The sequence below is a fragment of the Thamnophis sirtalis genome, unplaced genomic scaffold (genome assembly GCF_051295495.1).
Source record: "Thamnophis sirtalis isolate CommonGarterSnake01/CBP01778 unplaced genomic scaffold, rThaSir2_p1.2 scaffold_6, whole genome shotgun sequence".
In the NCBI taxonomy this organism is placed as follows: Eukaryota; Metazoa; Chordata; class Lepidosauria; order Squamata; family Natricidae; genus Thamnophis; species Thamnophis sirtalis.
The window spans coordinates 49807333-49835318 of NW_028261386.1; the positions used below are offsets into that span (position 1 = coordinate 49807333).

A 27986-nucleotide genomic window follows, 5' to 3' on the forward strand; every position below is an offset into this window, starting at 1 on the left:
TCGCCTAGGGAGTCGGGCGGGTTTCCTTGGTTTATTATTGCCGAGGTCACCCTACAGAAGTTATCCTTTAACTCCTCTACAATTTTTGGATCTCTGGCATAGAGTAGAGAATCTTCCGAGGTGGGTGAGTGGTAGGAAGCTTCTATTTATTATCTCGTAGGCGCTTGTATTTTGTCTCCTCTCTTTATACTGCACCTGAACGCTGGCAGTGATGAATCTTAGCGGCTTCCTGCTTCCCCGGATTGTTTCTACGGTCAAGCCTTGCTTCCACGGTCGTGGAATCAAATACATTCAGTATAATGATTATTCCCTTTTATTCTTTTGTGAAATATGCTCAGTTGAGAGTTAATTTCGAAACGAATGGCTGCCGTTTTCCCCACCTCCTTGCATTCCTAAGCTTTATTTCGTCTGTTCTTATGTATACACGATCAGTGGGATATTTCTGGGCCACTTAAGGACAAGACCATATGTAAATAATTATTAATTCTCCTTTTCCCTTTTAAGATTTCTTACCCTTATTTTACTATTACGATCCACAAGCTTTTCGACCACCAATCACAGCGTAATTTCAAGAACTGAATAGAATTAAAGCAATCATTTCCGCCTTTGTAAGACTTTAACCTTAAACGATTTGTGAACATCGCAATCGTTTTAACTCGGACTGCTTTGTTCTTTCTCCGCTTGTTCGTCTATTGTTTAGTGTTCCCAAGACAGGACAAAGTTGGGGGGGGGGGCTTTGTAAAATAGATGTAAACACAAGCCCTTTAGAAAATTAGAAGAGAAGCAGGTTTGATGTCGCTATAAACAGAAATAGAAGAAATGTGAATACTTTATATAGTAAGGAAGCAGCTAGTTTTAAAGTGGATTTAGTCTTAATTGACGAAATTAGTATGGTATTTTCAGGAAGATGATATCAATATAGAATCTCAGGCTAAGCAGCTCGCGGGGAGTGAGAAAAACAGAGGATTATTCCCAAGCACTTACTCGGGATGTTTACATCGCAGTTGTACCTAAAGCAGAGAAAGAACAATGAGGTTTGCCAGCTATGAGTGGGCGTGGCCTCTGGCCTGTTAACTCGGCGGGTCCTCCTTCACTAGAATCAATGAGACTACTTACGGGTGCCAACAATCATGATGAGGAAAGAGCCTGACTTTGAGGCTTAAGGAAATGCCGCTGAGGCTTCAGCAAACGAATAAGGTTGGGGTGCATTTTGAAACGGTGGGTGAAAACCCGAAGAAGCCGTATTTATATATCCGATGGAAAACCCGTTCGGGTTGACGTACTTATGCTTCCTTTTGTAGCTAGTCTGTTGTGTTTCCGAGAGTTCAGCTGGGAAATCGGTCTCAGTGTGGTAGCTGTACTGCAGCGTCATTCAAACATATAGACTCCAAGGCCTGTCAATGAGGCTGGGACTAATCCCGAAGCACAAGGAGCACCAGGTTTCCAATATAGCCGAACCCAATTTGAAGGAGCACTTGGCAAAGTAGTTGATGATAGCCGGAAAGAAAGCGAGAGACCGAGTTTAATTCAGGTTATCCCCAAAACCGAATAGCTTGTTGATTAGAAAGCACACCATCGTGTCTTCGGGAAATGGCTTTAGGCACGCATTTGCCAGTGGAAACAGAAGGCTGGAAGAGGCGAGTCTCTTCCCTTGCAGAAAAACTGCCCGGGCTTGCATTTCAGCAGAGCCACCGAGAGGCGAACTGGGGCCTTGCCGCCTTCCTTTCATAGTTCTGGGGATGCGGCTCCTCCTCCTGAACTGATTTCCGTAGAGCTGTACGGTAGTGGCTACTGCTGACAAGAGTCCGCTGGAAATCGAGAAGGTAAATAGAGCAGCCCCACCCTAAGCAGAGAAGGCGGAGACCAAGTATGTTTTTGGGGGAGGCTTGGATTAATGCTGGAGGGGGGGGGGACTTGTTCACTTTGCTGTCTGCTAGGGAGGAAGCACATTTACTGTAACGCCGGAGAAGGAGGCCTGTGTGTTACAATATATGATGGGCAGAATTTCTGAGCACTGAGACAAGCTCTTTTTAAAGGTTCCAGGGTTTTTTCTTTGAAGCAAAAATTCAATACATGTAGTCCATTCATCTAGTGACCATTCAAAGTTAGGGGCACTGAAAAACAGGTCTTGTGATGAGTTTTCACACTTAACGACCATTGCAGCATCCCCATGGCCATGTGATCAACATTTGGATGCTGGACAACTGGCAATGTATTGGATGGTTGCAGTGTCCTGGGGTCATGTGATTCGCTTTTGAGACTTTCTGACAATGCAGAAGCCAGATTCATTTAACAGCCATGTTACTCACTTAACAACTGCAGTGATTCACTTAATGTGGCAAGAAAGGTGGTAAAATGGAGCAAAATTCACTTAACAACTATCTTGCTTAGCAGCAAATTTTGGGCTCAATTGTAGATGTAAGTTGAGGACTATCTGTATATGAAGGAGTATTACCTTGCCTCTTTTCCATTCTACGGAGTTTTAAATTTTGGCTGTTATTTTTTTTAAGGTGCAACTTGGGGAAATCTTGATTAATTATTATAACTGTGTGTAGTGGAGACAGCATAAACAACAAGGAAAATCTTTATCTTGCTCATTGTTCAAATTTCTGTCTGGGACTAATAAGCAAGCAATGCCAGAAGTTTCTTACATAATACTAGAGAAAGGTGGTGGGTTTATTTACTGTATTGCATTGGGAAAATATCTAAGGCTATATAGTATAGGTAATCCTCTACTTACAACCATTCATTTAGAGGCCATTTAAAATTACAATGCAGTGTCCCTGGTTATGTGTTCACCTTTTGTTATTTTCAAAAAAGCAGAGTCAATGGGGAAGCCAGATTCATTTAGTAAGCATTTTACTCACTTAATTGCAGTGACTCACCTAACAATGGCAAGGAAAGGTAGTAAAATTGGGCAAAATTAACTTAACTGTCTTGCTTAGCACAGAAATTTTGGGTTTAGTTGTCCTTGTAAGTGAAGGACTATTTGTATAGTATGTCTTATCCTGGATCCAAAGAATCTCTTCCATTCTTTAGAAGTCTTCCAATTTGATACAATATAGGTAAAGGTAAAGGTTCTCCTCTCACATGCGTGCTAGTCATTCCCGACTCTAGGGGGCAGTGCTCATCTCCATTTCAAAGCCAAAGAGCCAGCTCTGTCCGAAGACGTCTCCATGGTCATGTGGCTGGCATGACTAAATGTCAAAGGCGCACGGAATGTTGTTACCTTCCCCCCAAAGGTGGTTTCTATTTTTCTACTTACATTTTTACCTTCTTTTGAACTGCTAGTTTGGCAGAAGCTGGGACAAGTAACAGGAGCTCATTCTGTTACGCGGTGCTTGGGATTTGAACCGCCAAACTGCCAACCTTTCTGATCAACAAGCTCTTAGCCACTGAGCCACCGTCAATCATTCTTGAAGGACTTTTTTGTGAAGTAACCATCCTCTGCTACCAAATGTGATGTTCCCGTGGGTCGTCCATGAGGCCAATGTTGAGAAAAGACAGGACACGAACTTTCTCGAGATGGAGCGACCCAGATGAGAGTCTGAGAGCCCCTTTTATTGAGATAGGACAAAGGCAGGAGGAGCAATGAGCATGTGCTTAAAAACAGCCTGTAAAAGTACAATTTCTAATCTATTGCTTCAGGAAAGTTCTGTCTATATATGGTCATATCCTGGTCAGGATCCTGGTCAGGATGTTTTGTTATGGACTATCAGGATGTTATGTTCTGCACTATCAGGATATCAGGATGTTATGGAGTTCTAGGAGTTTGTTTTCTCCTGTGTGATTCAGCGTGGCTCTGCATGCCCCGTTATCCACTGGGCCATGGGTGACCGCTACGCCTACACAAGGAACTATATTACAACATCTCCTACTTTTTTATTTTCTTTTTGTCAAAAGACTCTTCTTCTTCATCTGACAGGGCTGATCACAGCATTCTACACATAAACCAATAAAACAATCACATCATGGCAAAGGGTGGGCAAAGGGGGAACAGAAAGTCACAGCACAGCATAGAGGGGAGAAAGAGCAGGTGTGGGAGTAGCTGGCTCACATAGTTCATGTTACATGAGGCTGCATAGTGAGTCCTGGCCGTTTAGGCTGGAAAGATGTTTCTGGTGCGATGTTTTTGCATTCCTGTGTATGTGTGTTTCAGATAGCAGAAACTGCCCTGCACACACACACCCGGAATGGATTCCAACACTGTTTTTGTTTTAAAAGGCAGCGTCTCCTTCTTCGTCGCTGGGCATGCGGAAGGGAGCTTTCCCCATGAAGGGGTTGACTGTCCATGTAACTCCATGTGGTTGACAATGTGAATATTCTTCTGCGGAGCCAAGCTAGAGAGTATATTCTTACACATAGTTACTAAAGAGGGTACACATTGAATACAGCAGCACAACAGTATCAGCAAAGCAACAAGGGTTATAACGGTCTTGGAAACATTTCCCAACCAGCTAAAATTAGGTAATCAAGAGGTCATCCAATCCCACCAGGAGTCCGAGGCCTTATATGTTTGTCCAACTGTTTGAACGGTATCATGTAATTTGTCCACACTGGTTTCAATTTGTCTGGACTGGTTCAAATAATGACAACAGGTAGCATTCAAACAAACACATAGTAGGGGGATCTGCGGCGCAAGACGGGGCAGCCGGTCGGGGGAGTGGAGGGTTAGGGTTAGGGTGGAGGGTGCTCTGCTCTGTTTTCCAGGTCAGAGACAGAGACAGCCTCAAGCTGTGGTTCCTGTTGGTCGGTCATGGTCAGGCTGCTTCTGTGTTTGTGTAGGTGGTTGTATAGGTGGTTTTGGCAAATATGGTCTTACGTGCCGTCCTGGAATCCAAAGAACGTTGTCTTTTAGTTGGATTGCAGCGTAGCTCCTTCCGCAGGTAATCAGGTCAGCAGGTCCTCGCCACGTCAAGTCAGGCAAGCAGTGATAGCAGACAGGTGGACGGGAGGTGTCTGCAGTAGGTGGAGCTGCAAAATGACGAGTCGCTGCCGAGGATGGTGGGCCGCCGGTGTGTTGCACTGCTGGGAGGCCAGGGGGCATTTTCCCCTATTGCCAATATATCTGCCCAGGGCATGTTTTAATGTCTGGTTGGCGCGCTCAGCCAATGCCTGACCATGGCTGTTATAAGGAATGCCAAATTTATGCACAATGCCCAATTGGTTACAAAAGGCAGCAAAGGCTGCACCTGTGTAAACAAGGCCATTGTCTGTTTTTAATTCTTTTGGGCATCCCAGCGATGCAAAGGTCCAAATACAATGATTAATAACATGTTTGGTGGCTTCACCCCTTTGGGGGGATGCCATAATGTAGCCTGAATACGTATCAATGGAAACATGTAAATATTTCCAAGGGGCAAATGGAGGATATTGGGTAACATGCATTTGCCAAATTTGGCAACACTCTGTCCCCCTGGGGTTTACCCCCATAGGGAGAGGGTATGCACTTGCCGGCTACAGGTAGGGCACTGCTGAATAATTGCTGATGCCTCCGCCGACGTAAGGCCAAATTGTTTTATGAGCGCTTTTTTATTCTGGTGAAAGTAAGAGTGGCTATCCCAAGGTGTGATAGTAGAACAAACATTGACATGGGGTGGGGGGGCTGATGCCGCAGCGTCAGCAACATCATTGCCCTCCTGGAGAGGCTCAGGGAAAGGCTGATGACTTCAGATATGGGAGACATGGAAAAAATAACAGCGAGAGGAGACAAGACCTTGTAAAGTGAGAAACAGAGACAAAAGTTGTGAATCAATAGCAAGAATTAAGTTAAAGGTTGTCAAATAACTGAAAGGCCAAGATGGAAGCGGCCAATTCATCTGTTTGAGCAGATTTTTGTGGCTCTGTGAGCTGGGTGTGCCATGTACCATCCTCCTGCCAGGCACATGCTCTCATCGGCAAAGACAGTTATAGCGTCTTTGATAGAAAAAAGCTGTTGAAGGAGGCTTCCACTGGAGTGGAAGGGCTTTTGTAATTAGGGCTGCAAAAAGGGCGGGTTTCTGAGAAATAGTGGACAAGTGTCATGAGATCACATTCTTGGGGAATCAAATTTGGATTGGGGAGGCCGCACTGCAGCGCTCCCATGGGTTGGAGAATTTTATTAACAGCCCGCAAATCATGCAAAAAACGCCATTTACCAGATTTCTTTTCTATAACAAACACAGGGGTGTTATAAAGGCTGTGGGATATCTCTTTCCTCTTCTTCTCTTCTCTCTCTGTCCCTCTCTTCACATTCTCTTTCACTCTTTTCCATTCTTCTGTCACTTTCTCCTCCCTTCTCTCACTCTTTTTCTCTCTCCTCTTTGTCTCTTTCTGTCTCCATAATTTACCTACTCTCCTAAATAGGCGCAGTTCCCTTACTGGATCCCACGCTCACTCAAACACATACACACACAAACTTACACATGCACAAAACCATTTTTCTCCATTCCAATTCGGATCCTATAAATCAATTGCTCTGTGAAACATCTGTGAAAAGAATTCCAAGGGCTTCCCGGGGGGCCGTGGCCTGCAGAGGCCCCGTATCAAACCCATCCCCTCCCCTTAGCTGAGGGGCGGTAACATTGTTGGACAGACCCTTGGCAATTGCCTTGTTAATCTCTTTAAGGTATTCGGAAGTCTAAATGGCAAACTGAGAGGGGGTAAGAAGCATGCCTGACAAAAGGGTTTGGAACAGTCCCTTGCAGTATGGGGATTGCACCCCATAGGTGGAAACTGCTTGCTTAAGATCCTTAACAACCCTATAGGGGATTGAGTTATGAGTGGGCACAACCCCCCCAGCCGCATTGGTTTGAAAGGAAACAGGGAAACAATCCTCTGCCAATTCCATGTCCCCTTGATTGTAAGCATCGCGCAGAGCATCCTGGAGAGCGCTATGCCACGCTTGCGGGGCGGGGGAAGGGGCGGAAGGGAGAGGAGAAACCTTCTCTTCCGGAGGGGCCGGGGGAGGTGGAGGAGTTTCGGAGAGGGCCATCGCCTGGCTAGCAGGAGAGGCGATCTCCTCGTAGTGCGGGGGAGGTGATTCCGAAGGCTTAAAAGCAGCCCCCTGCATATCTTCCTCATGAATTTGAAGGCATCTGACAAGAAGTCTCCAAGTATGATACTTTAAGAGAGCCCTTCTCAGGGTAAATGGGACAATTCTTAGATGTAAGCCAATAGAGAGAGGAAATGTTTTTTCGGGGGAAATGGAAGCAAGTGAACTGCTGCTTGAGGGATTGCAATGGGAAGCAGGCGATCTGCCGCTTGAGAGATTGCAATGGAGAATTTGGGGAGATCCCGAAGCTCCTGCAGGTATGCAGTCTGAGCCTTCGAGAAGCCCGAGCCCATACTCACGATTTGGGAGGGTGCTCCGTTCGCTAACGGCTGGCCCTGGTTGCGAGACTTTGCAAAGTCGGGGGTGAGTGAAAGGCTGGCGACACAGGAAGATCACGTCGGGGTCACCAAATGTGAAGTAATCATCCTCTGCTACCAAATGTGATGTTCCCGTGGGTCGTCCATGAGGCCAATGTTGAGAAAAGACAGGACACGAACTTTCTCGAGATGGAGCGACCCAGATGAGAGTCTGAGAGCCCCTTTTATTGAGATAGGACAAAGGCAGGAGGAGCAATGAGTATGTGCTTAAAAACAGCCTGTAAAAGTACAATTTCTAATCTACTGCTTCAGGAAAGTTCTGTCTATATATGGTCATATCCTGGTCAGGATCCTGGTCAGGATGTTTTGTTATGGACTATCAGGATGTTATATTCTGCACTATCAGGATATCAGGATGTTATGGAGTTCTAGGAGTTTGTTTTCTCCTGTGTGATTCAGCGTGGCTCTGCATGCCCCGTTATCCACTGGGCCATGGGTGACCGCTACGCCTACACAAGGAACTATATTACAACACTTTTTAATCAGCAGAAGTTAAAAGAAGTACTGAATAGAAATTACACTTCCTCTGATATGAGATTTTAATCTTATTCCTTCAAGATTATTAGATCAGACTGGTATCCTAAAAGATAAAGATGAGCTAATTTAGGAGGATAACATTACAGCTGTAAGATATTTACTCTAACTACAATGGTTTCCACCAAGGTCCTCTGTTCCGGCGGGAACAGAGGTTTAATCCTATTGGTCGAAGGGTCTGACAGCTCCCTATAAAAGGGCTGCTATCAGACTCAATCTTCGCTGGATTGTTCTCACTTGTTGTATTCAATAAAGAGCTGTTGTTACAGTTAAGCCTGTGTGTGCCTATCCATTAATCTAACAACAGCTATGAAGTCCCAATAGCAATTCCAAAAGCAATTCTTCTGTGAATTCTGAAAGCAAACAGAACATGATACTATGCCAAAAACTTTTCTCCATTTTGTATTATATGTTGCCAGTTGCCAAGCACTCAAATTGTGATGACATGACCACAGGGGTGGTATGGTGGTTGTAACTTCAAAGACAAGCCACAAGTTACTTTCTCAAAGATGGTCATAATTTCTGTGCAAATGGAAATAATGTATTAGGGCAGCCAAATCGAGCAGAGACTAAAGTCTACTTGGAGCAATATACTGTATTATGGCAATTAAAATAATAATGTCTTACTTTAAGTTGTTACTGCGTCTATACAGAATAGGCTAACATTGTTTTTCTGCACTAGGCAGCTTTTCTGCAATAGAAACATGGGAGTGGAGACACTTAGCAGTTGAGGCTTTCTTCTGGCAATTTGCTGTCCTTTTGCAGATAAAAGCAAATTCACTCAACCTGGAGTTCATTGTTGTTTGTTGCTTCTTGTTCAATCTGCCTGACAGACGGGGGATTCCAGTCATTTTATTCCCTCAAGAACCATCTGAGATATGTTGAACCTAGAGATTGATTAGTTCCAAATTCTGTAGACTGCATCTGAGTGGTTTTAAGCTGAAATCCTTGTGTCCCAGTTCAACATTGTAGTAAAGTATACTGGCTCCTTACGTTCTCTTGGAGTAGAAACTGATGATGTAACCATGACAACTGCTTCTGCAGTTCTGAATTCTCTTCAGTTTTTGGATCTCAAGGATGCAGAGAGTATATCTGAAGAAGTGAGGGCCAACCTCTCTTGGCCTTTCCTGACTGATTAAAATGTTCAGAAAGAACTGGTCCATGTTTACGGGGTAATTAATGCTTGAAGGTAAATGTCTGTCTTCTTAAAAGAGGCAGTGATATGTCTGTTATTAACAAACTGTTTCTTCAATCTTAGTTAAATAACTGTCAACCATTTTCAAGAAGGAACAAAGGGGAAAAACTTTGTCCCAGATGTATATGAAATTATTATTTTTCTTTAAAAAACAGTTTGAAGTTTTACTAAATGTAGTAAAAATTAAGACAAACTAAACAAAGAAAAAAAATTGAAATCTGCAGAAAAAAGGTAAAAGAAAAAGGCAACAATTTTCATCATACCAAGCATAAGCTAATATGCTAGCTTTTCAGTCTCTTTTAAAGTTACAAATAAAAAAATCTTTTCACCTCAGCCTAACTTGTATGCAATGCAGAAACCATCATCTTCACCATCCCCAATCCTAGTTCAGCAAAACATCCATTAGTTGATATCAGAAATAGCAATGCAATTTATCTCTCGTCAAAAGTCCAACTTTGTATTCTTTCTTTTTGCTCTGCATAGTCCTTACTTTTACACCATTTTATGGCATTGCAGGATTTGATCTTTCACCCCCTGCCTTTAAAGAAGCCAAGATTAAACTTTTCTACAACTTTAAAAGGCGTTTTCACTGCTTTCACCAGTCTACTTTGTAACTCCCATAAAAAGCCATTATCCAGCATTGTTTGTCACAGCTGTTCTACGTCCAGTTCCTTTTCTTGATTTGTCTCTATATAAAATTAAAACTTTAAATGTAAAGAAGGTTTAAAAAAATAACAAACAAATATAAAGAAGGAAAAGAAAGGAAATGAAAAAAGTGCAAGAAAGAAAAAAATAGAAAAAAGAAAAAAATATGTGGTTTCCAAGATTCTTCACATAGTGTTCTTATGAAAGGTTTCACCACTACTGGCAGCAGTGATGTCATCTGGTGTTTAAATCCGTGGGAGAAGCAAAAAAAAGTCTAAAAACAATAAACATGTCAAATACAGTCATATTAAAAAAAACCTATACACACCATTGCACAACATAAGAACTTCATTGTTCTTCATGAAAGACATTTTCTCTCCCCAGCACTTAGAACATATCTGCATACATTTCTGGACAAAAACTATTTTGAAACAGTTGTTTTCATAATCATAAGAAATTTTACAATATTAAGGGAAGCAAAGGCTCTGCAGATAACAACTTAAAAACCATTACTTTATGAAGCTACTCTGAAAGTTATACTAGAAAGTAAAAAGTTATTAATGATTGATACAGTTTGGATTCTACAGCCAAATAACTCTTGTTTGGAAAAAATGTTTAACATACAGAAAGTAGAACCTTAGTAGAAAAACATATTCAAAATTCATAAATAACACTAGTCAGCTTTTTCCAATGCTATATTTTAGAGTTGGTCATGTTACAGAGTTCTACTTTCTTTCTATTAGCTAAGTGAGCTTCAATTATCTCTGCAAACAGATTTCTTTTCAGCAGACTGTAAGGGAGAGGCAACAACTGGCTGTTGATCATGTGAAAATAATGTGACCCATAGCAGGATCATATCCATAGTCCCTTTCATTATTGGCAAACTGAATGAAAATTAGCATTTCTCAAAGAGGAGCAAATGCTTTCAATCACATTAGGAGCATCTATAATGCTTCTCAAAATTTGTTGAGACTTGCATTTACCTTACTTTTTTTAAGTTTTAGGTTTTAATTGTTTTTTATGTTTATTGCTCATATTAATACTAAACAAGATGCAACAATTATTATGCCACCTGGACTCACGTATGTGAGAGAAGCAGTTATATAAATTGAATTAATAACTATTGATTATTCTTAAAACAAGTGGTTTTCTTCCACAATTTTTAAGACTCTAAAATTTCAGTGCTGTACGCCACATCTAATATAATATTTCATATAGGGCAATCTTTTGTATGATTATTCAAACATCTGGCAAGGTTTATTTTCTGTCTCTTACAAATATTATATGCAAATGTGACTGTCAATATATTTCCATAGAAAACTGTAATGTATTAAATAACTAGATTTTTAAATGTTGTGTTTGTAGTTATATATAAAATCAGTAACTTTTTCTATTCTTTATTTTAGTCTTGCTGTATTCTAAACTTTTAGGAGGAGAATGACTCATTGGTTTCATCGAAACCCTTTAAAGGCTACAGCTCCTGTCTCATTCAATTACTATGGAGTAGCCACAACTCCAGCTGCGACAAAAATCTGCAAGTAAGTGATTGTAAGAACATATGCAAATGTAAGTTAATATGAGAAAACAGTGCACTGAGAAATATCTTTTGGTCTTTTTTCCTCTTTAATATAGTGATTTAAGGTTATCAAGAGCACGACTCCTGGAACTTTTTACTGATTTAAGTTGTAATCCAGATATGATGAAAAATGCAACTGATTCCTATTTTTCACTCTTGGAAGGTAAAAAAAAAGTTCAATTATTTGGGAGGGTGAAGTTGCTCTAATTGTGCTGTTAAATTTTAGTGACCCAATTGCAAATACCTGAAAATGGTGAAGTGAAACCTCCTACTGTGAAGTGTGAAAACACAAAAACCCGGAGTGTAAAACTAGTTTAAATCTTTAAAAAATGCTTCACAGATTTTCTCTTTAAAAATAAGAACAACTGCTCACCTACTGGCAAAGAGGAAGAAAATAAAAAAAAACCAACCAAGCCCATGTCATTGATGTTGTGTTGCACAATGCCACAGTGATCATATTTTTAGACATTCCCTCATATTAATTATAGTTCTTGCTTTCCAAAAGGTTGCATTTCCTTTGGTAGAAATTTCACGACATCATTGTGTAGAAATAGGGCGTTGTGATAGGGCGTTGTGATTAATCAAAAATGCTTAATGTGTGTTCAGTAACTAGTAGGAAACCATCAGGCTATATTTATCACAGAGGTGTTCATTATTGTTTTAATTTTCAAGTTAGACTTTTTCCTTGATTTCAGAAATTGAACTGGCCACCACATTCTGGTATTACTTTAAGTCTCATAGTGACAATTCCCCAGCTCCACTTCCAAGTTATCTTGATGACTATGGAACACAAGAAAATGAGTATCTCTGATTTGCAGAAAAATGTAGAAGGACAAAAACAAGAAGGAATATTGCCTAGTATTTCATTATTTGTCCAAAGTTTTATAAAAATCAAAAACATTTTCATTCATTCCTTCAAAAAGCTTGTGTTCTTTCAAAAAGCTTTGAAAGACAAGAGAAATAACAGGCACTTTCCTGGTTTCTTCTGTTTTTCTCCAAAGCAATGCAAGTAAAGGGAAAGACCGTCACCATACCCACGCATGGAATAAAGAACTACAGACTTGCCTTTTTTCTCGAGGCTTCTGTGGGAGTGGGCAAAATTCTCTGAACGCAGTGCGGCCAATCTTTTTCCTGAGTGGATGCCAGGCATAATTGATGGCCAAGTGCAGCTTTATCCTTATGAATATATTGTGGAAAATAATGAGTGAAGTGGATCTTGGGGGTTTTCAGTGATATGCGGCCTTATTGTTTGGTCTTGAGTATTATACATATTTGAGAAATTACAATAGTCTGCTTTATTTCAATAATTTAAACACATGGTAGATAAAACAAACCAGTTAAATTGGAGGGATGAAGTAGCAAACTCGGGTTAGCATTGGTTTGTCTTTTAAAAAGTCCATATGAGTGCAGTAATTCTATGTCACACACACACCCCATTCATTTTTCAAGCCAGCTACAGAACATGGTTTTTTTTTTTTTAGCATTTTCAGTCCTTCATTTAGATAGCAGATACTTATATCTTATAAATGTGTTGTAGAAGACAGAACTGAGCATGTTCATGTACCCTTACCTACTGTACTTTAAGCGGTGTTTCTCAACCACAGCAACTTTTAAGATGTGTGGACTTTAAATGCCCAGAATTCCCCAATCAGCATGCTGGCAGTTGAATTCTGGGAGTTGAAATCCATATTGCTCCTGAGGTTAAGAATCACTGCTTTAAACAACATCAACAGAGAGTTGCTCCTATTTTTGTCAAGATTTCTTCCTTTGAGAACTTTGCCCATTTCCAGCCCATTGAGTTTTTACTGCTAATTTTTATGTCTGTCTTTCCCCTTTCTTTGTATTTTAACAAACAGATTTTTAAAACCATGAATGCCATCTGCCACAAGGTATTTCAGTGCTATATTCCTATTCAGGGTACCATGCCATGTCTTCTTTTTCTTCTGCAGCCATTGTCAGTGCAGTGTAGTGCAGTGCTCATTTCCCATTACTCTGTTGGGGAACTCACTTGAATTTTTTTGCACATGTACAAATTGTGAAATATACTAAAATATCTTTATTTATTTAATTTATTTCTCTTGCTACCTGTCTTGCAAATGCAACTTTGGGTGGCTAACAGCCTATACAAATTCTCCATTAAAAATAGCAGAAGGATAAAGGCCTATAATGTTAGCCAAGGAAAAGTCAATAAACAATAGTAATAGTTATATTACTAATAGTTCACAGGCTGTATAACCAACCAACCTCTATGATGGAGCACCTCAAAGTTTTCCAAAAGACAAATAGAATCTAGATAATGCAATCTTAGCTATTTAAAGATTATCTTTTGGAAAGTAAATTTGCAATTAGTATAGAGTATATGCTGTATGTTGTAATATATAAACTGAATCTCTTCCATGTAATGGGGCTTCACCATCTGTTCCCCTTGTCTTTCAAAAGCCATTGGGAGGGCTTCTGGAATGATACATGCTAATGTAAGATCCCTCACATGAGCAGAAGGGCTTTTTGTTTGCATCAACTTCTTTTGACATGAGGATGCACTGTTTTCTCCCCCCCCCCCCCAGGCCCCCTATACTTAGTACATTGTCTTTCCGGGCTTATTTCCTAGAATTCTTTATCTGGTGGTGGTCTGAGGATGGAATGTCAATTACTTTGAATTTAACTAAAGAAATTATTGAAATGACCTCCAAGTATAGTATAAACTGATCTCCAATCACCCAAGTGAAAAGGAACCCTGAGTCTAATTTTGGATACCCAAGCATTTTAAATATTGAAAAGTTTTATATTAACAGTCACATTATCAGTAGAAAAAGCAAAAAAAAAAATGAAGACAATTTATTATTTAAAGTGCATTTTTATTTGTAGGGGATGTGCTATTTTAATACTGAAATTATTTTAACAGGCTTTATAGTTGCTCTGGATAACTCTTCACAGGATAGCAAACTGAGATACATTCAGAATTTTAAATGGACAGACACATTGCAAGGACAAATACCAAGGTATACATATGATTTTCAAACTTTAAGGTAGTTCTTAGTACCAAAAGTAACTTAATGGGTTACCAAGATGATGTTATGGAATTGTTAAAAATGCTCTTACATTTTTTTCATACCTTGAAAGAGCCATCTTATGACAGAAAATATTTTATTAGTGGGATCATCAGTTGAAATCTTAGTTTGCAATTATCTCCATGTGTGATTTTTGTTACCACTATCTTTTTTTCCCCATTGTCTAATGGGCTATATTGTATACACAAATACAACCGATTAATGACATTTAGAAGTGAGTTATGTTTTGTAATTTTTATGCAATTATTTCTTAACATTATCTATATCTCCTTGGGATTTGTATAATTAAAAACAAGCCCTTGTATGGCAGTATATGCTTAGATAAATTAATTTTAGTCAAGATGAAATTTATTTTTTCAGTATTATATTGGATCCAGCAAAGTTTCCACTTGTATAAAAAAAAACCTATTGTTTGTAATTTAATAAGATAAAGGTAAAGGTTCCCCCGCACATGCGTACTAGTCATTTCCAATTCTAGGGGGCGGTGCTCATCTCTGTTTCTAAGCCGAAGAGTCAGCGCTTTCCGAAGACATCTCCGTGGTCTTATGGCCAGCATGACTAAACACTGAAGATGCACGGAATGCTGTTACCTCCCATCAAAGTGGTCCCTATTTTTCTACTTGCATTTTTTACATGCTTTCGAACTGCTAGCTTGGCAGAAGCGGGGACAAGTAATGGGAGCTCACTCCATTACATGGTGCTAGGGATTCGAACCATGAACTGCCAACCTTCTGATTGATAACCTTAGCATCTTAGCCACTGAGCCACTGCTCCCTTTTGTATTTTAATAGTAATGCTCAATTAAACATTTTAAAAGAATGGTGATTCATTACTACTTCAGTATTTTCATTCTGAAGGGAAGAACTATAAAGACACTATACTTTGGACATTCCTGACCAGACTAAAACAAAACATGAATTGTTTCAGTCATAACATTTTCACTTTTAAAGCTATTTAACTTCTATGTAAACATTTCTATACTTTGGAGGTTTGCTCCCATCATTTGGGATAGGAAGGAATGAAAAAGAATTGAGCAGTTGAACTCAATATATTTTATAGCATTGTGCCTTAAGTCTTAAAGATAAGTGGAAGTATTGCAATGTTTTATACTTCAGAAGTGTTATAAACTCTGCAAAAGACAGTTTTTCCCCCTTTCTTCCCTTAGTGCCCAGCAAGATGCTGTGTTTGAATTAGTTTCTATGGGATTTAATGTGGCCTTGTGGTACACTAAATATGCATCAAGATTAGCTGGGAAAGAAGAGTAAGTATTTTCACTTTAATTAGAGTAATGTCAAAAGGTTAAAAACATACCTTAAGCCTATTTGAAATTGGTCGGTTTGCTTTTGCTAAACTGTTCATAGGATTGTAGCCTAAATTGCTATCGAGAATAAAATCATTTCAATCTATTCAATTTTCAATTTTATTATTGTGAAATTGCGGGGGCCAAGCCTTATGCTTACAAATGTAAAGCAAGTTCAATTGCAATATCAGACTGTAAAAGAGAGAAATAATTTTTGTCTAATTATTTGGGAATATTTTCTTTATATAATGTCCTACATGAATGACATCTTTTCAATATGTCTCTAGAAAGGTGATTTTCTTGCCCTGGGAAGCAACAGTTGATTTATTTAGAAAACCATTTAATGTATTTTAGTAGTTCAGTCTACAAAATCCATCCAAAATATGAAATCCAAAGAAAAAACCAATATAGTTTTAATAGCACCTGATATCACAATGTCAGAACATGATATGGTTTTACGATCAGTGTGTCTGATAAGTCCATGCTTTTCTCTTAGTTGGCTTTTTTTTGGCAAGATACCTGTCAGAAGCCTTGATTTGACTGGATTCTGATAGCTGTCAGCCCAGACTACAGGTAGTCCTCGACTTTTGATCACAATTGAGCCCAACAATTATGTTGCTTAGCAAAACAGTTAAGTGAGTTTTGCTCCATTTTACAAACTTTCTTGCCACAGTTGTTAAGCGAATTGCTGCAATTGTTAAGTTAGTGACATGGTTGTTAAGTGAATCTGTGTACCCCATTGACTTTGCTTGTCCGAAGGTGCCAAAGGGTGATCACATGACTCTGGAACACTGCAAAGGTCATAAATATGAACCAGTTGCCAAGCATCTGAATTTTGATCACAATGGGGATGCTGCAGCAGTCACAAGTGTGAAAAATGGTCGTAAGTCACTTTTTTCAGTGCTGTTGTAACTTTGAACAGTCACTAAACAAATTGTTGTAAGTTGAGAACTACCTGTAGTTGCAGGAAAGTTGGCTGGTATCACTGTCGTAGCTTTTAGATGCCAAATAAAACATTTGAATTAGTAATGAATACCTTATTCAGTAATTAATTAATTTGATTAAACAATGAATGCCTTATCCAGTAAAACATTAGCCTGAGTGACATTTGCTGAAAGTTATTTCAGTTAAAGTACAAGAATATTGTGATAATCAGATTTTTAATCAGCGTTGCATCACAGTTCTGCATCCTAGAGTAGACAATAATGGGTTAGATGGACCAAAGAGGCTGACATTTGTTCTCTGTATTACTTAATTTTTTTCTGATTTCTTAGAAATATATTATTTGCTGAGCAAATATGAAATATGGAAACAACACTTTTAGAAATAGTAAAAGAACTTGGCTAGCAGTAATATTAAGAAATGTGATGGATGATGTTTAAAACTCCTGAAGTATTTCAATACTAATGAATTGCTAACGTTTAGTGTAACAGAAGTTGAAGCAAAAGATGTCCATCGCAGTATGAAAATAGCAGCTGGGATTTTCAAACATCTAAAGGTAAAACCCTCCCCCCCCCATGGCATTTTCTTTGACTTGAATGCAAGATTAAAACAGCAATTTTAAAAGCTGGCATAAAAGTGTGAAAAAGAAAGGTAGCATTAACCAATAGGGATAGTGCATATGTGGATTCTGAAACACTTCTTCCAAAACATTCCTGAAGCATGCACAACTCATTACTCTTCTTAGAAGTAGCTCATTAGAATTCACATGTTGTTTAAAAAGGCTTATTTAATTCATCGGGTTAAGAATAGTTTCAGATGTTCAGATAGAACGCACATCTTAGAATTGTTCACTTTGAAATTTACATGGGATATGAACATGTTTCCCAATATTCCTTGCTTAGAAAGTTATAAAATTGTTCCTTAAACAAAGTGTTCCAATGAAGGAGATTTTAAAATATTAGATGCGATTCTTAAATCATAGATAGATATCTGGTAGAATGGTTGCAGTTTTCATATGGGTATGCTTTGTAGTTATTAAGTTGTCATAAATGTTTAGATGCTTCATTGGTTAATTAAATACGGGCACTGTTTTCAATACTAAAGTGATTTTTTTTTTCATTTAGGAAAGCCATATCCCTAAATTGATCACTCCGGTAGAAAAGGGAAGGGATTTAGAAGCTCGACTAATAGATTCCTATATTATCCAATGTCAAGCTGAAGCACAAGAAGGTACTTACGCAATATTACTAACTTTGCATCTGAGAAATGTTGAAGGCTTCCTCCCTGGGCATTTTAAAACAATTTGCTCTGCTGGAGAACTGAATGGTAGAAATAGTCTGACATAATGTATTACATTGCCCCTTAATTCCTTTCAGATGCAGCATCCATAGAATTATTAATGAAAAGTACAATGTAATAAATCGTTTAATAAAAGGCACATCATGAATTTCAGAGGGAAAAAAAATCCCAAAATGCAAGCCTACCCACATATCATCACAACATACCGTGTTTTTTGGAGTATAAGATGCAACTTTCCCCCCCCCAAAAAAGAGGGTGAAGATCTGAGTGCATCTTATATACTGAATACAGCATTTTTAGCCTACTGAAACCCCGCCCCCTTTGCAAAAATGGATGTGAGAGGGTTTGGGAGGCTTGCAAAGTGCTCTTGGGGGCAAAAATGAGCAAAAAACGGGCTCTTTTTCCTCCTTTTTGCCCCACCCAGCACCCAGGAGCACTCTACAAGTCTCCCAAAGCCTCTGCACACCTCTCCCCCCCGTTTTTTCAAAAAATTGATCGTTTTTGTGAAAAACGGGCTGTTTTTTGCTCATTTTGGGGGGGGGGCTGTCCCCAGGAGCACTCTACAAGAATCCCAAAGGTCTGCATGCCCCCCCTTTTTTTTGCAAAAAAACAGGCGTGCAGAGAGTTTGAGAGACCTGCAGAGTGCAAAATCGGGGGTTTTTTATCTCTTCAAAATTCTGGTGTGTCTTATACTCCGGTGCATCTTATAGTCTGAAAAATACGGTAATACTTGTCCAACACAGGTGGCAAAAGTATCTCTGATGATCTTAAAAATCTAACAGGGTCTTTTGCGGTGAAGAGGTGTATTAGAATTTATATTCCAATTTTTAGAATGGCAGCAGAACTTTGGCTTAGTAAGCAATTTACAAGCATGTATTTGCTTTGACAGAGATTAATCTGTCCATGCTTTACTGAGTATCTCACATTATATACATCAAATCCCCAAAGGTACAAGCAGAGTCCCACATAGAAAACAGAAAAAGTTACTTTAGGATTGATGTGATAAGTGTCATAGAAAATGGCAAGCCTTATACTACTTATGATATAAGTGTAATCCCATTTTTTAATTAGTCAGTGTTCACCAAAGTGTTAAAAAGAAGTCTGGAATCCATAACACTGGATAGGGGCAAAGGTTTCAATGGCCTCTTCCATTTCCCTACTCCATAAGTCAGTGACGTCACATAGCATCCTTGATTCTCACATTCCCTATGAGCATTTAAGAACATCTGTCGCCTCAATGAAACCATCACCTGTACAATAAATATGCTTTAACACCAAGCTTCACTAGACAGGTATCTATATCATGAAGTTACTGTAACAACCCCCCTCTTCCAAATATCCAGGCCATCTCCCCTATCAATGTGCCAGAGCAAATTGAAGTCCTGCTTTACACGCTGGCATTGTGGCAATCTGAGTCAGACCCAGGTCTGCCATCAAGAATTGTAAATTGCCATGGATTAGAACATTTCTATTCCTGTCCTCTTGACTATTTATTGTAGGGATTTCTTTTCCACATATGCATACAATGAACATGGAAATGGAATTGATTACAATTTCACACCCAAAACAATGTGCTTACGCAACAGTCCCATTCTCCAAATATTAGAATATAAATTCAAGGACAGAGACTCACTTCTCACATAGGCTAGAGTCTCAACTCAGTTTCACAATATTAGAAGTAAGAAAAAAAAAAGAAAGAAATATACTGCTTTCTAAGTAGCTTTTAGTGTTTAACAAATTGTCCATATTTATGCAATTAGAGAAATAAATGGGATACAAGGTGATGTTTATGGTAGCTTCTTATTTTTATCTTAGTGACAATTGCCCGGGCTATTGAGCTGAAACATAATCCTGGTCTAATAGCAGCCCTAGCCTATGAAACAGCCAATTTCTACCAAAAAACAGGTATGTTATTATTACTTACTTAAAAGTTGGTGAATATTTAATACCAATTTTAAGGCTTAGAATCTTATCTGTGGACAGAGCACCAAGGAAGTACCATGGATAAAAAATGAAATCTCTGGCCAAGTAAACTTGCTCAATAATTATTTACTTTTGTTTTTATGGTGACTGAAGGCAAGAAGTCAGCATACATCGTTCACTTTTATGGCTTGGAATATATCTCTGATTCATGGACAAATGTATCTTTATAGACAATGTTTTGGTTCTAAGCAGGACTCTAAAATACAAGATAGATCAACAATATCAGCAAGTATTGCAGGCCCAATTGGCAAAAAAAGTTCAGAACTATATTGGTTGGAAACACGTGGAAGTGGTCTTCATCTTGGATAGACAATAGCTAAAATGATGATGATGATGATGATGATGATGATGATGATGATGACAATGATTGCAAATAGATAAATTAATGAATAGGTTACTATTTTAAAAACAATGGTACCTTTTCCTAGATCAAATGTTATCTAGTTTGGATCCAGCATATACAATGAAATGGAGAAAATATCTTCAATTGAAGTCATGCTTCTATATGGCTTATGTGAGTATTTGGGGTTTTAAAAACAATTTTCAAACAATTTTCAAAGGGCTATGAAATTGTTACACAAAATAGAAATCTTATGTTATTCAAGCAACATTTTGTAAGTCTCTTGGAATTCAAGTATTTATAAATCAAAGGCAACCCAACTCATAATGATTCCTAAACAATAAAATCCAAAACAATGAAACATGGTGACACCAGGGGATCAACATACTTAGCATTTTTAATACAGATGTGTTCTGAAGGCACTCAGTCCCCTAAACAAGAGCTTGTGGGGAAAGTGAAAGACAGCAGGAGCCAATCTGCTCCTATTGCCAGGAAGCTGCTATTCCAAAAGCCAGGTCTTGGGACAGAGAAAACATGCATCCTGGGATCTATCAGATATTTTTTAAAGGTGGAGCCTGGAGTTTTCACCTCTGTTTGATCTTATTGGATCAACAGCAGAAGACAAGTGGTTTTTAATTTACACATACAAGCTTTTCCTGGTTCAACGGGACTAAGAGTGAAAGGGTATGTAGTAGACCTTTGTTTTAATGGACTTCAAGATAGTGTACTTTAGAGTTAATTGACCAAATCTGCATATCTGAGTTTTATCTGAATTTCAAGCAAGCATACTTTTCTCCAAATAATGAACCAAACCAGCTGTTTGGCAAATTGATGTTTGCTGCTTTCTTTCAAAGAGTATTCCCTGTTATCTGTAAAGTATATTTTCTCATTATATTCTGTTTGCAAAATCCCATTTACCGATTAATGGTAAATTCAACAGTAAATGGTAAATTTAAACAATTTGAAGTAAAGGGCATTTCTTTCCCTCATGAGTCTGTTCAGCAAGGGAACAGTATACAGTATTGTCTCAAATAAGGGAATAAAATATGGCAGAATATAAATACCCATTTTCATGCATATTTTTTTCTTTTGCTATGTGCTGGGATAGCTGAGAACATAAAGCAAGTACTTTTCTTTTTTAATGGATTGTACTTAACTGCCATATATCAAAGTCTTCTACTACTGTAAATGCATTGGTGAACATGTACAACTAGAACAGCCTGCCTTTATTTTGCAGAGTACCCTCGCAGTAAGAGCTATAGAAACAGCCAATTGCTCTCTCTTAGCTCTTGAAGTTCATTCTTCTGCTCTCACTGCTGAAGCAAGTAAGGAATTAAGGTAATTCCAGAGCATGCCAAGCATATTAAAGAAAATCTTGTTTTCCCCAGGCTTTTTGTTACCATGGTCAGACCCTCTTGGCCAGTGATAAATGTGGAGAATCTATTAGGTCTTTACAAGAAGCAGAAAAATGTAAGTGCTTTTTCATAGTTTATAGAATGAATGGTTTCCCCTTGGCATTTCTAAAAATTAAAACCAGTAAATAATCAAGAAATCATAAATTTGAATAACTTTAATTCTTGAGAAGTATAAGGATTATTGATAGATTTACGTGGGACAGTCTAATCAGGGAGATGGTCATGGTCATAGAGCCAAGGTGGCGCAGTGGTTAAATGCAGCACTGCAGGCTACTGCTAGATCAGCAGGTCAGCGGTTCAAATCTCACCGGCTCAGGGTTGACTCAGCCTTCCATCCTTCCGAGGTGGGTAAAATGAGGACCCAGATTGTTGGGGGCAATATGCTGACTCTCTGTAAACCGCTTAGAGAGGCCTGAAAGGCCTATGAAGTGGTATATAAGTCTACTGCTATTGCTATTGCTATGTCCTGTGTTTTTTAAAAAAAATATTAGAATCTATGTTCATAAAAATTGTCATTTTGTTTTTATAATCAGATCTGGAATAAAAAACATAACAATAAACATAAAGCAATACTCTTTTCCCCAAAACTTGTTCTTTTTCCATGTAATTGTAGCTGCCATCCAACATCCCTGAGTAGCTAATATCCTTGTATCGGTCTTAACATTTTATTGACTGAATGCAGCATCTTGACTGAATGCAATAGATTATAAAGTGAAATACTGCACTTTATTCAAAATTGTACAAATAAGTAGTAAGAACACAGATTGACTCTTTGCTTTTTTGTAAAGTTTATGCCAAGGCAGAAAAACTATGCAAAGAATATGGTGAATCCAAAGGGCCAGGGACTACAGCGAAGCCATCTGGACATCTCTTCTTTATAAAATTAGGAACTGTATTGAAAAATGCCTTAGAAAAATCTCAGCGAGAAAATGGATTCATGCAAGTATATTTGTAATACCTTTTTCAAACAAATACACTATAGTATGTGGCCTTTTTAACATTTATTTAATAAATTGATAGACCACTATCATGTCTCAGGATGGCATACAATATAAAAACAAACATCCAGGAAAAAACTGACAAACTCTAGTAGATCAATTACTTTGGGAAATGACATTCACTGAAGTCCAAATCTTGGGGAAAGAGCCAGGTTTTAAGGCCACATTTACCATACTTTTCAGAATATAAGACATACTTCCCCTCCCCCAAAAGTGGGTGTAAATGTCGGTGCGTCTTATATACCAAATATGGCCATTTTTGGCCTCCCGAACCCCTGCCTGCATGTCCCGTTTTTGCCAAAAAAGGGGCGCGCAGAAGGTTTGGGAGCCCTGCAGAGTGCTCCTGGGGGCTGGGTAGGGCAAAAAAGGGATGCGTGGGGGGTTTGGGAAGCCAAAAATGGACCAATTTTTCACAAAAGCAGGCCTCTTTTTCACAAAAAGATGGGCTGCACAGAGAGTTTGGGAGCCCTGCAGAGTGCTTCTCGGGGGACAGGGAAGGCAAAAACTATTTTTTTTAACTTGTTTTCCCCTTCGAAATCTTTGTGCATCTTATAGTCCAAAAATACGGTAAATAAGGTCAGAATGGAGTCATTCTAGAGCAGGAGTGTCAAACTTGCGGCGGCACATTGTCACGTGACGTATCACAACCCCCCACACACGCCAGGGGTGGGCGTGATCAGCATTTGGCCCATGAGTTTGACACTCCTGTTCTAGAGGATAGATGCTGGGAGATGGCCTACTTCCTCAGTCCCATCAGATGACACTGCTAACAAGTGGACTGGAGAATGCCAATTCTGACTGATTGAATGATATAGGCAGACAGTATAGAAAACAAATGGTCTCTCATATAATCGTGTTCTGTGTCTTGAAGGGCTTTATAGGTAATAACTACCACTTGTATTGTACACAGAAGCCGACTGGTAACTACTGCAGTTCATGAAACAACTATATTACATGGGCATACAATGAAATGCCCTTAACTGCCCATGCCACTGAATTCTGGATTACCTGCAGCTTCCAAGTGGTCCCCAAGATATGTGTGTGTGTATGTGTGTCCTAAAAGTGAGTTCAATAATGGGGTACTTAAATAAAGGACATATTTAAGCATCCCATTATTGGACTGCCTCAGCAAATTATTCTAGAGGTGTTATGGGAGGAAACCTGAGGCCTAATTGTGAAAGCTAATTGGGCAGCCCTGAGCTGGTCACCCTCTCTCAGTCTTAGGAAGGAGGACCGCTTCTGAAAATGCCACCAGGAAAACTGTATGGACTCATGTGGGGAGTCACCAGGAGTCAACCCTGACTCAAATACAATGTTCCCTCCCTCCTCTACAAATATGCCTTAAGGGAATGCTGTTCTAACATGCGGCTTCTTCACTGAGGAGAGTGTGTGTGTGTGTGTGTGTATGTGTGTGTGTAATTGCAATGTTAATCAATTCTAAAACAAACCGAGGCAGTTCTACCTTGAGCAGAATAATTCTTTAATTCTACAATTAACATTATTTAAACCATAATGTATAATGGAAGGGAAATTAGTTTTTCCCTTTAACATTGACTGGCCACAATGAAGTAAATTGAGGAATCAATTTTCCATTCAGCCAGTTGGAGTGCTAAAACTTTGTCTTGGATTCTGTTTTGGCTTGTTTGTACATGTGATTATAAAAATAATCTTCGGTGTGTTTAGCACCTGTCATATTTGTGAAAATGGAGTGCAGATTGTGAATTGCATGCAGTTATATTATGCAAGCTATGTGTAGCATTAATTTGCTCTTAAACTATATGGAATTACGTGGAAAAGAACTAGGGCTACTAACATTCAAATTGGTTTTCTTTTAGTTACTTCCAGAAGATTCCTCCAGAGGCTCCCCAGCTTGAGCTGAAAGCAAATTATGGTCTGGTTGAGCCAATTGCTTTTGAATTTCCAGCTGTACATGCTCAATGGTCCCCAGAATCCCTTGCTGCATTTGATCTCACCAAAAGGCCAAAGGATGACAGTGTAAGAACACAAATAGGTTGCTTTTTTCATGTATTATCTGTAATGGTCAGTTTTTATATTGGTTCTCAGGATAAGAGAAATGCTGGGGATAGAGGGGTAGGTGACAAAGTCCAGTGAAGGGGGGGTGTTTATCCTTTCTCAAAGGCTATGTATTGAAAAGTTTAAGCTTTATTGCCATATTTTTAAAAAAAGTATTTTACTTTATTGTACCCCAAATCATCTTTTCTACTTTTCTTTTATTAATAGGCTAAACCAAAGGCAGAGGAAGAAGTGAAACCTGTGAAAGAACCAGATATAAAGCCTCAAAAAGACACAGGGTGCCAGATCTCATAAGATCCTCAATTGCAAACTCCTCCTCCTCATAAACTGCTTTCTGTAAACTTTAGGGATATTATTGCCTGTCCTGTGTGCTAGTTCTTCTGGCTGCCTTTATTGTAACAAAATGTATTCTTTTTCAATTGTGTGTGTGTCTGTGTGTGTGCGTGCGCGCATGCACACGCACACACACAAACATAGGTACACATGAATATATACACATCTTTTCATTGGCTGGGTTGAATGGATTTCTTTCACAAAAAGAAATTGAAGAAGAGATTAAAACTAGATTGGAAGAAGATTGGGACCATAGTGGAAATTAGCATTTAGATGAGCTGGCATTAGATTCTGGAACAAATAATGGCGAATGCAAGGGATGAGATTGAGGCTCTGCTCAGGGTTTATAAGGTCTGCACAACAGTAAAGCAAACAAGACAATAATGAATTTGTTATAAAGACAAATTATTCAAGCCTCAAATTATTCAGAATAATATTACAAACAAGAGGAAAATACAGTTAAACACAGAAAAGTTTTAGACAGTATAAATTACATTTCTGCAGGACTACACTGTAGATTGCTGCCATTTTTGCACTTCAAATTTGGTTCTACCACAAAACCGCGCTCAACTAAACCGCGTCGCTGACGTCATCAACGGTGACAACAGCGCGGAGACAGAAGCACGCTATAAACCCTAAACCTAAAATTAACACCTAAACCTAACCCCCCTAAACCTAACCCTAAACCTAACCCTAACCCTTAACCTAACCCTAAACCTAACCCTTACCTTAAGTTGAATCGGCTTGCTTTCAAAGCGCTATTTAAAGCGCCCTTCTTTCTCCGCGCTGGCTGTTGTCGCCCTGTTGATGACGTCAGCGTTTTGACCGGTCACGTTCAAATTTTACAAATGAAATCATAGTAAAAGTGATTTCAAATGATGGTTGATTCTATGAGGTCACACTTTGTGGAATCACTTTTAAATACTGCTATGTCAAATCAATAAGGGTGTTTCCCTAAATAAAGGAAGCTTTCCATAATCATTTGTTAAACATTTAGAATTATGACACAAGGAAATGGGGGGGGGGCTTGAATAACAAATATTAAAGCATGCTAAAGATGGAGAAACAAAAATGAGTTTTATTGATGTAATTGGAAAGCTAGATACCAGAAGATTCAAAAAGGTGATACTGAGAACAAGTCTTATTTGGCAGTAAAAGCTGAAATGTAAAAACAAGCCTTTTTATCTCTGTTTATTTGTTTCCACCTCTGTTCAAATGTGAGAGAGTTCTACTAAGACTTCAGTAATATTATTTCATGGTATACAAAACTACAAACAGGGTTGTTTTGAATATTTTCTTTGTGCAGTTACAGTACTATATATCTTCCTTATATACATATGTAATTAGAAAGTTGCAGTATGCAATTTATTGCCAATAGTTGTATATTTGCTGCCAGTGGAAAACGTTGTTTTCTAATATTAAAAAAACAACAGATAAATTATAGATAACAAATGTTTAAAGAATTTTCACATGGAATTTGATAAAATTTCATTTCAAAGTCAACATCAAATCTGTTAATTTATATATTGGATTTGTTTATGGTAATTTCTGTAAATTTCTCTGACTTGTTTTTTTGAAGACAGTTAGTGGGAATATTTAATGTGGTTTAGGATTGTCACCTAGCACCTATGGGAATCCTTATTAAGGCCAAATGTTTAGGCATTTATTTGTCCCATTTATGTTTATTCATTAAATTGATGTGCATGCCCTATTGCAATCCTATATTTTGGCTGTTGCCAGAAATCAAGTCAATATTTTTCAGCTTGCTTGAAGATAAATCAGTCACAAGAAAATATTTGAATTATGAACATAAATTTGTTCTGTACATATTTTACTAGCTATTTAAAGATCTTGAGGATATCCAAGCACTTCTCAATAGTGATAAAATATAACTGAGTTACACAATATATAGTGAGGAACTGTAGTCTTGATAAACCTTCTGGTTAATAATACTTTGTATTACAGTTATTGTATGTTTTGAGAGTTTTTATTTATTCAGTTCCATATATTTGCACAGTCATGTTTTGTTTCTTTAACAGTTAGATAAGAGATTACAATATTTAATTAACAGTTTAAAAAGGTTGTCAGCCATTTTAAAAAGTGTTACAAAATATAAATGATCTAATCTGGAGCCATCAGATTTTTCATGTATTTATTTTTCGAGGGAAGGAAGAGTAAAAACTTTTCATTGTATCTTTGTTAAGATTTCCCAGGAAATTATTGGTTAACGATATCAGAATCTACATTTTAAAAAGTGTAGACCTAAATTTTGATCAATAATTAGGATGGAAACACTGGGAACCTTACATAAAATTGGAAGTTGAAGTAATGTATATTTTTAAAAGGCTTCTCAGCACGTCTACAATTAGAATGTAATGTTTGTGATAGTTCAACTATTTTAAATTATTTTGGCTGTGTGTACATACATACACACATGGGCACACAAATCCAGACATACATAAACACACACAAACACAAACACAAAATTCTGTCTTTTTCTGAAAACTATCCAGCTATATTATGTTTAGAATACGAATACATTAATTTTAATACTTGGCCATTGTAGAATGCAGACAAATGCATCTTCACATGCTATTCAATCCTTGTTGTTGCATTTTGTTCTGATCCTGGCTTTTAGGCTCTAAATATATCAATAAAATATAAAGTAAAGTACTCCTTACCTTGTTTGATTTTTCAAGATAAAAGTGTTTACCATTATTTTGAATTCTATATAATATAGAAAATGATTTTTAATGATATATAATATTTTACACTCCTAAAATATATGTATGTGTATATAAAGGTTTACTTTCAACCAATGTACTTTTCTCATTAAAAAATGATCAAATTATTCAATATCAACATGTTCTATGTTTATTTTCAAATTGTTTCTTTGTATGTTTGCAGAATTTGT

General features: G+C 38.2%; 1 protein-coding gene across 4 annotated transcripts; it reads left to right on the forward strand.

Annotated features, from left to right (window-relative positions):
- On the forward strand, positions 1-27934 carry BROX (BRO1 domain and CAAX motif containing). Of its 4 annotated transcripts, none has more exons than XM_014053240.2 (13): positions 1-120; positions 11191-11322; positions 11417-11523; positions 14263-14359; positions 15594-15689; positions 17154-17226; positions 17795-17900; positions 19785-19874; positions 20381-20466; positions 21681-21762; positions 22496-22646; positions 24541-24700; positions 24947-27934. In XM_014053240.2, the coding sequence occupies exons 2-13, from the start codon at positions 11222-11224 to the stop codon at positions 25031-25033; spliced, it is 1236 nt and encodes a 411-aa protein (XP_013908715.1). In that variant the 5' UTR covers positions 1-120; positions 11191-11221; the 3' UTR covers positions 25034-27934. The 4 variants fall into 4 exon arrangements, with proteins under 4 accessions (XP_013908715.1, XP_013908716.1, XP_013908717.1 ...); XM_014053241.2 differs by having other exon boundaries at positions 6-124; XM_014053242.2 differs by lacking the exon at positions 1-120 and adding an exon at positions 1477-1823.
- Positions 27935-27986: the final 52 nt, after the last annotated feature.